Source organism: Danio aesculapii, chromosome 1 (genome assembly GCF_903798145.1).
Source record: "Danio aesculapii chromosome 1, fDanAes4.1, whole genome shotgun sequence".
Taxonomy (NCBI): Eukaryota; Metazoa; Chordata; class Actinopteri; order Cypriniformes; family Danionidae; genus Danio; species Danio aesculapii.
Genome location: NC_079435.1, coordinates 60371672 through 60383477, shown reverse-complemented (window position 1 = coordinate 60383477; position 11806 = coordinate 60371672). Strand labels below are relative to the sequence as shown.

General features: G+C 35.0%; 2 protein-coding genes and 1 long non-coding RNA gene across 3 annotated transcripts; all 3 read right to left on the bottom strand.

Annotated features, from left to right (window-relative positions):
- Positions 1–1613: 1613 nt before the first annotated feature.
- On the bottom strand, positions 1614–3863 carry LOC130221453 (uncharacterized). The gene is made up of 4 exons (XM_056453957.1): positions 3812–3863; positions 3329–3625; positions 2603–2875; positions 1614–1648 (listed from the first exon to the last, which is right to left on the bottom strand). Exons 1-4 carry the CDS (start codon positions 3858–3860, stop codon positions 1614–1616), a joined length of 654 nt encoding a protein of 217 aa, XP_056309932.1. The 5' UTR covers positions 3861–3863.
- Positions 3864–4613: 750 nt separating this feature from the next.
- Positions 4614–5551, bottom strand: LOC130233530 (uncharacterized). Its single transcript, XR_008838213.1, has 3 exons — positions 5481–5551; positions 4984–5029; positions 4614–4834 (listed from the first exon to the last, which is right to left on the bottom strand). It is a non-coding gene; the product is annotated as an uncharacterized LOC130233530 (long non-coding RNA).
- A 225-nt stretch (positions 5552–5776) lies between these two features.
- LOC130221444 (uncharacterized) lies at positions 5777–10267 on the bottom strand. The gene is made up of 5 exons (XM_056453945.1): positions 10201–10267; positions 9771–10067; positions 8800–9060; positions 6873–6962; positions 5777–5784 (listed from the first exon to the last, which is right to left on the bottom strand). Exons 1-5 carry the CDS (start codon positions 10265–10267, stop codon positions 5777–5779), a joined length of 723 nt encoding a protein of 240 aa, XP_056309920.1.
- Positions 10268–11806: the final 1539 nt, after the last annotated feature.

Genomic DNA, 11806 nt, shown 5'->3' with positions numbered 1-11806 from the left:
AATATAGGGAGCGCATCACAGGTTGTCATTGTTTAATAATGACCCAATATGTGTAAAAAAAAACCCAACAACTTCAGCTCAGTAAAGGCTAGGCAGAATAACGCTATTTACTGATGTTTTGATGTTAAATTAAATAATCAATGCTTTAAAAAGCCCTTATGAAACTGAAAATAGTCACATCAATCTTTCACTCAGAGATTTCAGTGGCTGAACAACACTTCTGTGCATATAACTCATTCATAACAACAAAATCTTCATCAGCTCTGCGTTACTAAAATAGTTTCAAGAGTTCACACTTAGATATTGCTAGATAATAATGGTAGGTTTAGCATGCTGTCCGGGGAGAGAACCCTGAGCTCAGAGATAATTGAGCCCAGGGCATGTGAGGGGGTACGATATCAGGAAGTTCTCGAGAGCTCCCCCTGGTAAAGGAGGAGATGGGGTGGATGGGGGGATTCTTCAAAAAACGAAGATAAGGGAGTAATGTTAGCAGAGCTATTTATAGTGAGTTTGGAATGATCCGATTGGCTTACTAATGAATAAAGTTGAGAGACCAGCTGCGGTCAATCATATCACGTGCTCCTCTTGAAATTAATTAATGAAACTTCACTTTAAAACAGAACATTCGTTCATTTATTCATTTTCGGCTTAGTCCCTTTATTAATCAGGGGTCGCCACAGCGGAATGAACCGCCAACTTATCCAGCACATTTTTTTACACAGCGGATGCCCTTCCAGCTGCAACCCATCTCTAGGAAACATCCATACACACTCATTCACACGCATACACTATGGACAATTTAGCCTACCCAATTCACCTATACCGCATGTCTTTGGACTGTGGGGGAAACTGAAGCACCCGGATGAAACCCACGCGAATGTGGGGAGAACATGCAAACTCCACACAGAAACACCAACTGAACCAGCCGAGGCTCCAACCAGCGACCTTCTTGCTGTGAGGCGACAGCACTACCTACTGCGCCACCGCGTCGCTAACAGAAATACCCGTCTAACAGAAATACTTCAGCCATGGTGTCGTTCCTTCCTTTAGTGTGCAAAACTAACTGCAATATTGATTCAGGATTTAAAAAAAGTTTTGATACAGCATTTGTTTTTGCCGCTGTCACTCGTGTCCACGTGACCACAGCACACATGCACACACAAACGTCATATCTGCATGAATCTGCGAGATGTACAAATCTACATTTGCTGACAGACAGTTTGGGCTACTTATCAGAATTATGGGAATTATCGGACCGACAATATTTAATTGGATGAACATTTTTTAGTCTTCTGCCTTACCCAGAATATAAAAACACATGTAAACACATCTAGATTATCTATAATCAATACTATTGGACTGTGAAGAGACTTTCAACCAGCACAACGAAACATGTTTCTGAAGACGATGACGTACTGCACCTTTAAAACTAAAACATCAGATTCAGCTAAATTCACTGAGACACCTGAGGAAAATGTGTAATGTTATCAACGGGCTTCATTTGAGTGTTTTTACTTAAAGGCATTAAAGATTGTGTGAACAAAATTACTTTCATGTTTGGCCATTCTGTTTTATTTCATTCAAGTCAATGGATAAACCTATTTTAAATGTTCTTAAAGGAAAAGCATTGCTTCACAGAGAAATGTTTCTGAAATATTAAGCAAGTAAAACAGATTGCAGATAACAGTTTGTCTTATGTTTGAAAGAGTTGATAAAATTATGTTGAATGAATGAATGAATGAATGAATGAATGAATGAGTGAATGAATGAGTGAATGAATGAGTGAATGAATGAGTGAATGAATGAATGAATGAATGAATGAATGAATGAATGAATGAGTGAATGAATGAATGAATGAATGAATGAATGAATGAATGAATGAATGAATGAATGAGTGAATGTGCTTACCTTGCATAGGAGGTATAAACAGGAAAACTATGATAAAAGCCATGTTGATCAAAACAATGGCAATCCAAATATAAAATTTTGGATTTGGATCTAATAAAACATAAAAATATATTAAAACTGCTGATATTCTAAACTATATTTACAAGATTAATCAAAGAATCCTATGAATTAAAACATCACAAACAATATATAAGCTAAAACTCACTTCAACACTGATAATAATCACAACCACTATTAAAGACTGAACACCAGTAATGACTGATCATAACCAAGCATCGAATCATCATATTAAAATCATTTCTGAAAGGTAATTAGTTACACTGAAGACTGAGTAAAAACAAATGCTCTGATTCACAGAAATACATTAAAATATATTCACATAGGCTAGATGTGCTGTTATTTTCAGATAACACATTTAATGTCAGTGCTGTTTGCGGTTTCTGTTTTTGAACTTCCTCTGAATTCTCAGGTCACACACACACACACACACACACACACACGCACACACACGCACGCACACACACACACACACACACACACACACGCACACACACACACACACACACACACACACACACACACACACACACACACACATATATATATATTTAAGTGTAAATATATTAAAAGGAGCATCTCAGCACCAGTACAATGTGAAAATGAATGTGGCTTTTGTAGTGAACTGCTGTCTCACCTTTAAACAGCTCTTCCTCTCTGACTGGATCACTGGTTTCAGCACTTGCGATGTTATCTAGTGTGCATGTGTAGTAGTTTTCTGGATTTCCAGTGCTGTGGACTGTGATGGACTGACTTCGCTCATTACTCGTGAAGGTCTTAATTTCTCCAGTAGAATTCTTCCAAATGATTGATAAGGTCATGGTGACACATTCATTATACTTGCATGTCAAATATGCAGCTTCTGATTCGACAGATTTCTCTGTTGTTATCGTAGGTTTGGGCACCCGCTCTGGTAAAATAAACTAATTTAAAGCAATTAAAAACAACTAGTCCACATAAATTATCAAACATGTACTACCATAGTATTAAAATATTCATTTATTTGTTCATTTTATTTTACCTTCTAACACTAAACTCTATGGTGAATGATTTTCACTGTTATTAAATATGACACTAGGAGATGATAGGAGACTAGGAGAAGATATATTAGAGATGATAAATATATACATGTACCAAGACATTTCTAAGAAATCCATCATGTGCAAAAACACATGAAAATACATCAATGTTTGTTAGCGTAACAACAATTATTGCTAAACTCAATTGTAAAAGTAGTTTCCTATGAAACAGACACAGTGTTTAACTGTTATGTGAAGCTCAGTGTTTAAAACAAATAATAAAAACATGATGATTTTAATAGTGTTATTATAATAATCTGAATGTAATATCAATATAGACTCACCCATAACAGTCAAGCTGAATTTTTGTTCCTGCTCTTTGCTGTTGATGTCAATGGTATAAACTCCACTGTGGAAAGGAATTAAGTTTTTTATAGTGATTTCTCCAGTCTTCTCATTAAGAGTTGTGATGCCTTGGAAGTTCGTTTTCCGGGTCTGTGTACCATCTTCATCATATTCAATCACCTTGATAACAACTCCACTAGTGCTTCTGTGTTTCCATGTAATGCTGGCTCCAGGAGGGATAACACTGGCTGGACTAAAGGAAACTTCATCACCCACTGCTTTCTTCACATATACAGCTAATGAATAAAACACAAGTACATTATTTAACAGCCAACAAGCAAATGTCTGCTATAAAGTGCAGTTTATATATATATATATATATATATATATATATATATATATATATATATATATATATATATATATATATAAAGAGCTTTGTTCAACTAAAACTGATTTAGTAATATAAACATTAAATATACCTGAAGCAGCTTCTGTACTGATGAACATAATGCAGAAGAAGATTAACATCAAGCGTAGAAGAGACATTTTTGTTGCAGAAAGTACAAGATATTGAACTTCTCTTCTTCCTCTCTCAAGACATATTAGAATATCCAGGAAGTGTTCAAACAGAAACAGTCGGTCTGTGTTCAGGAAGATTGTGAACGACGATTAAGGCCTGCATTAGTGCAATTTTTTGCTAGAAATCCTTTTTTGGATACACTGCAAATTACTTTCAAGATAAGCTTGGTTTAGCCTACTGATTGATTATATTATTAAGATCAAAATTTTGATCCACAGTGAAAAAAACATTGTATGAACAAAGTCATGACAACAAATGTTTTTATGCTACGGTAATTTATTTCAATTAAAGTTAATCAGGTTTAATGTAATATTTTTGTCAGTCTGACTTAAAAAGTTAATTTAATTCAACAAAAAAAAATGTAGCCAATAAAAACAGTTTTTTTAGTTTTAAATAGAAGAGCTACAGCTACATTCATTCACATTATACATTTTATTTTACTCAATGTGCATCATTCTGCATTCATTCATTATTTATTTGCTGTTTATTTGCATGCATCACAGTGAGACTGTTAACGCCAAACAATCACTAAGGAAGATATGCTGAAGAATGCTGGAAAAAACATCCACTTTTTTCTGACTATGGACCTAACTGGCTGCTTTTTATCCAGCATTCTTCAAAATATCTTCAGCAGAAGAAAGAAATACATGAAAGGCTACAACCACATGAGTGTGAGTAAATGATGAGCAAATATTTCCTCCCTTTAAGTCAAGATTAAAGTACAAAAATCATCAATGTGCTGAACAGACAGAGATGTTGAAAAGCAACAATTGACATCATCAGGATACAGATGGATAAACGCTTCAGCTGATTTAGTAAAGCTGCAATTTAAAGCTGATGGGAAGAAAATGGGTTTAGAAGATCCACGGTTTAGCATCTGAAATGACACGTGATGAGCAGATCAGCCATTATTTTAGCTTATCTGAGAAGGGAAACAGAAACAAATGCACACTTTAAAAACATTGTTCAAGTTGATCATGTGGTGATTTGTCTGTGATGTTACACATAGTATTGATTAATAAAATAATGAATACATAAATTATTAATAAAATAATAAAGTAATAAACTCACCCTGGAAGTCTTTTGTCTCCTCCACCACAGCAAGCAGCAAAAAAACCTTACAGAACGAAACCAGCGAGACTCACAGTCAACATCAAATCATATTTACTTCATTAATACACATATTCATTATTGTGAATCATTGATGAGTGCACGCTCTACTGAAAAACATCTATAAATGTGCAGTAGGTGATCTGCCTAAATGCTATCCATTAGCATATTAGCTTCCAAATATAACCCCTCCCCTGCCATACAAAGCCACGCCTCCTGAAATTACAAATGCACACATTAAAGATGACAGAAGACAACCCACTAGAGCAGGGCTATTCAATTAGTTTGTCATGGGGGCCAGTTCATGAAAAGCATCCCAAATGAGGGGTCGGAGAGATATGACTTGCAATATGAGTGACGACACAACAGCATTTAAGAGCCCATATGTTGTATTTTTGCTCCTTAAGATACCCATGTTGTATTTTTCTACATTAATAATAATAATAATAATTCCTTACATTTATATAGCGCTGTTCTAGACACTCCAAGTGCACAATGGGGCGAATCTCCTCATCCACCACTAGTGTTGAGCATTCACCTGAATGACGGAACAAACATGCAAATGGCGTATCTGCGTGAATGGCTGCAGATGTACAAATCTACATTTGCTGACAGACAGTTTGGGCTACTTATCAGAATTATGGGAATTATCAGCCCAAAAATATTTAATTGGATGAACATTTTTTAGTCTTCTGCCTTACCCAGAATATAAAAACACATGTAAACACATTTAGATTATCTACTATAATCAGTACTATTGGACTGTGAAGAGACTTTCAACCAGCACAACAACAAATGTTTCTGAAGACGATCACGTACTGCACCTTTAAAACTAAAACATCAGATTCAGCTAAATTCACTGAGACACCTGAGGAAAATGTGTAATGTTATCAATGGGCTTCATTTGAGTGTTTTTATTTAAAGGCATTAAAGATTGTGTGAACAAAATTACTTTCATGTTTGGCCATTCTGTTTTATTTGATTCAAGTCAATGGATAAACCTATTTTAAATGTTCTTAAAGGAAAAGCATTGCTTTACAGAGAAATGCTGAGGAAGTTCAACCTGCCACAGGAGCTGCTCGTACAGTTCTACTCAGCTGTCATCCAATCCATACCTCTGCACTTCAATCACCGTCTGGTTCGGCTCAGCTGCCAAAACCGACCTCCATAGACTACAGCAAATAGTCCGGACTGCTGATTGAATCACTGGCACTACCCTTCCTACACTTCAAGAACTGTACTCTTCCAGAGTGAGTAAAAGGGCTCGCAAAATCACTCTGGACGCCTCACACCCAGCACACTACCTGTTCGAACTGTTACCGTCTGGTCGGCGCTTCAGAGCACCAAGCACAAAAACAGCCAGACACAGGAAAAGTTTCTTTCCTCAGGCTGTCTACCTTATGAACAGTTAAATATTCCCCTACTGTGCAATAAATATGTGCAATACTTTCTCATACGCACTTGTACACAGCACCTTATATCAATATACAATGCAATACCTTCTACATTCGCACTTGTACACAGCACCTTATAACCTGTATATTTATAACAATCTGTACATACAACTCAACATCCAGGTTTCTTGACTAACTGCATCTGTTTAATGTTTATCTTTTTTTATTTTTTTTATTTTGTGTTGTCACTTGTCACATTCTGTACACTGGAAGCTTCTGTAGCCAAAACAAATTCCTTGTGTGTGTGTGAAGCACACTTGGCAATAAAACTGATTCTGATTCTGAAATGTCACTAAAATATTAAGCAAGTAAAACAGATTGCAGATAACAGTTTGTCTTATGTTTGAAGGAGTTGATAAAATTATGTTAAATGAATGAATGAGTGAATGTGCTTACCTTGCATAGGAGGTATAAACAGGAAAACTATGATAAAAGCCATGTTGATCAAAACAATGGCAATCCAAATATAAAATTTGAGGTCTGGATCTAATAAAACATAAAAATATATTAAAACTGCTGATATTCTAAACTATATTTACAAGATTAATCAAAGAATCCTATGAATTAAAACATCACAAACAATATATAACCCAAAACTCATTTCAACACTGATAATAGCCACAACCACTATTAAAGACTGAACACCAGTAAATAACTCATAACCAAGCATCGAATCAAATTAAAATGATTTCTGAAAGAGAATTAGTTACACTGAAGACTGAGTAATGATGTAAAACATATGCTCTGATTCATAGAAAAAACATTGCAGTATATTCATATAGGCTTTTTTCTCCACGGTATTACTGTTTAGTTGTGTTTTTGATCAAATAAAAGCAGCCTCAATGTGCACTTATTAAAAACTCATATACTACAGATAGTATGAATGATTGATTCTGATTGGTTGATGAACATATTAAGGTGTGCCGTTATTTTCAGATAACACACATATAATGTAGTAGCAGTAGTTTATAGTAGTATATATATATAGCCTCTTCATCTTCACCCTTATGTATTACTCCGCCCACATAGAGAAACAAGCATAGGAAAGAAATCACTACAGTTTGACAAATATTGCAGCTGTTGGACAACATAACACTTATAATGTACTTTAATAATAATAATGTACTTTTAAGGCTTTTGTTTATATTGCAACTATGCAGTTTATTTATAAGGACAGTGCTTATTTATTTTTTTTTTAGAATTTTGCCTGTCATATTGAGCAGAGAAAAGATGGCCACAGAAACCGCGTAATAAGTCCTTAGGGGTAAAAAACTCGAAATTAAATTTCAAACTACAGCTGATCAAATCATTATAAAACAGGTAAGTGAGTTTCTAAGTCAATCTCTCTCTTTTGTGTGTTGTAGTGCTGTATTTATACCATAGTAATCTGCTAGTGTTTGCTTTGCTTTGAGTTTTTCGGGGTTAATTATTGAGATCTCCTCATTGCAACAGAGAAATACTGGGAAATCTCTGTAGACTGATGGCATTTCATGCCGTTCAGCCTTAGAACCTTAAAATGTGCAATCTTAAAAATCAGCTGTTTCGTCATCACTTCAGACGTTATGCTAGAGAATCATTCAAACACTAGCTCTAAAGTGATGTTGGTGAATGAGCAACAGTTTCTGCTGTTCGGACGTCATATGCAGATGTGAAGGATTGGCGGGAAAAAGTAGTTCCTTGTACAAAAAAAAATCGTGTTTGATTTTCTTTTTTTATATACACAATTATGCCGTCGAACTGTTAGATATTAAATGTTATGTTTTATATGTTATGAATATCACTCTTGTAGCAGTGCGATATGGCTGTATATCGCCACTGCCGGGACACTAAGGCACTTAAGCCAACGCATACCTTCCAGCCCTCCCATCAGTGCCGATATAGAGCCATATTGTACAGCAAATTTTAATGCAATCACATTAATAAAATGTATATATATATATATATATATATATATATATATATATATATATATATATATATATAGGAGTATATATTTATAAAATATAAAATATATATTTGTACACCTATTATTATTACCTATATAATAAGGTGTGTGGCGTCTGACGCAATATGGCTGCCTCCGCACCATCCAGGTGGATACTGCACACTGGTGGTGGATAAGGAGATTCCAGCCAAATTTGTAAAGCACTTTGAGTGTCCAGAAAGGCTCTATATAAATGTAAGGAATTATTTTTATTTTTATTAATATTTATTTATTTATTTTTACAATAAGAAAAATCTCAGCACTGTCTAAAGTATTTTTATTTTATCAGACTCATTAGCATTCCTCTTTATTAAAAGATTTGAAAGTAAATCTTCTTACCTATAAAGAGATCTCTCTCATAGACCCGCTCACTGGTCTCTTCACTCACATCATTCAATAATGTACATGTGTAGAACTTTTCTGGATTTCTTTGGTTGTAGACAGTGATGGACTCTCCTATTAGATGGAGTGATGAACCCTCCAGTGTTTCTCCAGCAGAGTTCCTCCAGATGATTTTTCCACGGTTTTCACATGTTAAATACACAACATCAGGGTTAACCTCACTCTTCTCTGTTTTTATCACAGGTTTGCGGACTCGCTCTGAGTGAGAAAAAAACAGGATGTATGAACTACACTTACAAAGCATGTTAGGACAATGTTGTCCAGTAAATAAGATGGTGTTAGACAGTAATACACTGATACTTAGATAAAAAAAATAATACTGTAATAAGTTACTGAACATGTACATCAATAAAATGGTGAAAAAATATAGTATCTTTAGTGTTGATCCTTCATAAACCCAAAGACTTCCTCTCAAAATATTCTTTCTCTCTTTTCAAAATGGTTTCTCCCTTTAAAAGATTTTTTAATCTCTTTAAATAATAGTCTACCTTCAAAACTTCTTTCCTTCTTTTGCATTTTTGTTCTTGAATCAAACGTACTGTACATAAGAGTAGCATGATAATACATTACCACAGTACTGACACAATACAGATGGCTATAATTCAGAACAATGTAAACCTAGTACGGTATAAACCTTGTACCATGGTATTACTTTGATTCTCCAAGGTACATCAAAGCACATTGCAATACTATTATATTAAAAACTAATGAGAATACTGTGGTCTAACTTTTGTTAGTGTAAGAATGGTACTCGATACATTCTGATGTACAATATATACTAACGATTTTAATTTTCCACAAAAATATTATTGGACAAAAATGTTTATGCAGAATTAGCTTCATGTGTAAGATTTAAATAACATTATGCTGTTACAACATTAAGCATTAGATATTAAGTATTTAGTTACCCATAACAGTCAGGGTGAATTTTTGTTCCTGCTCTCTGCTGTTGATGTCAATGGTATAATCTCCACTGTGGACAAGTGTTAAGTTTTTAATAGTGATTTCTCCAGTCTTCTCATCAAGAGTTGTGATGCCTTGGAATTTCGGATTCCGGGTCTGTGTACCATCTTCATCATATTCAATCACCTTGATAACAGATCCACTAGCGCTTCTGTGTTTCCATATAATGCTGGCTCCAGGAGGGATAGCAGTGGCTGGACTAAAGGAAACTTCATCACCCACTGCTTTCTTCACATCTACAGCTAATGAATAAAACACAAGTACATTAGTCAACAGTCAACACGTAAATGTCTATTACAAAGTCCAGTTTTATACATAAATAAACAGCTTTGTTGGACTAAAACTGATTAAGTAATATAAACATTATTGATATACCTGAAGCAGCTTCTGTACAGATGAACATAATGCAGATGGAGATCAACATCAAGTGTAGAAGGGGCATTTCTGTTGCAGAAAGTGAAAGATAATCAACATTTCTTCTGTATTTTTTCAGAGTGTCTCTCTCAACTCTCTCAGGACATGAGAATAGAAGATACAGGAAGTGTTAAAGACACAAAAATTGCACCTACTGATGCTGACGTGTGGCAAACACATGATGTCTGGCACAAATGACCGTCTGTGTTCAGGATGACTATGAGCGACTATTAAGACCTACATTAGTGCATCTTTTGTGAATAATAACTGTTGTTGTGCATTATGTAGAGATGAAGGCTCGGCAGATCTAAATAAACACAAACACATTTCAGATCAGTGATAATGTCTGCACTCTTTAGTGCTGTTAAAATGCAAAGCAAAAACAAGATTAGTTTCCTTATTTTTATAATTTTATTATACTTATATTTATTATTTTATTACGCTTATTCTGCTGTTATTTTATGGTAAAATCCTCTTCATTTTGACTTATTTCTGAGAAGACAATAGTTTTACTTGTCTAGAAAATGCTTCTTGATTCAGGAATTTGTAGCTATTTGAACTACAAACAAGACAAAAACTCTGAGTAAGAAAAGGCTTAAGAGTTTTATTGATTAACTTTATAGAGGAATTACCAACCTACCCCACACATGACGTCACACGGGTTCCCGGTTGCAATAGCAAACATCTCGTGTTGTGCGGTAGGATGCCAAAGTCCAAGAATAGAAAACGTAACTTTTACCGTACACCACACTGCTTTTAATGCCAACCGCAGACGTCTTTGGCTAAAAGGGAGCTGAATGGAGTGAGGAGCTAATTAAAAATGCTGGACTCTGCAGTTGTCATGTTATATCAGGTAAGTTGACGCTATGCTGAATCATACACATTACTCATTTTTGATTGCAGCAATGATTTCAGCAAAAACAGTTAAATATTGTGAATGAAACTGCCGACACTGAATGCTCAGAATGAGATGTAGAAATGTAAGTTCACATACCCTGCCGTACAGGAGCAGTTCGCTTTCAGGATGCAGTTGTTTTGCTAGTTGATGATTACCCAGGCCTTGTACAGCTCCGTCTACTTTCCTTATCTTTGGCTCAGCAGAACCTCGGTTTTTAGCTCTACATAGTGTTGAATCTGGTAATCATGGAGCATTTTTTTGCACAGAACAACATTGTAAGCATCGAAAGACTTGTAGGCCTTTAACTTCTCTCTTGTAAAAACACTTTGAGCTTCAATGAGATTGTATATTTCGGGCTGGATGCTTGGCCATTTCGTCTTATCCAATATCCATTTGGAGGGTGCTATCACAAATGGACCTGTCAGATGAACGCTGCTCACTTTAATGTTAATTTTGCTGAATAACTGTGCTTATAACTGGGTGACGAGCTGTTATAATAGGCTAAAAGCATTATGTAAATAATATATATAATATGTAATCAATATAACTTATCTCTAATACAACAACAAACTGTGTACCGCATCGGATGTCATTCCCTCACTGTAAATGCTATGTTTCTTGTTCATAGTATGCATTTGTTCACTTTTATTCTGTATTTTGAGACTCAAA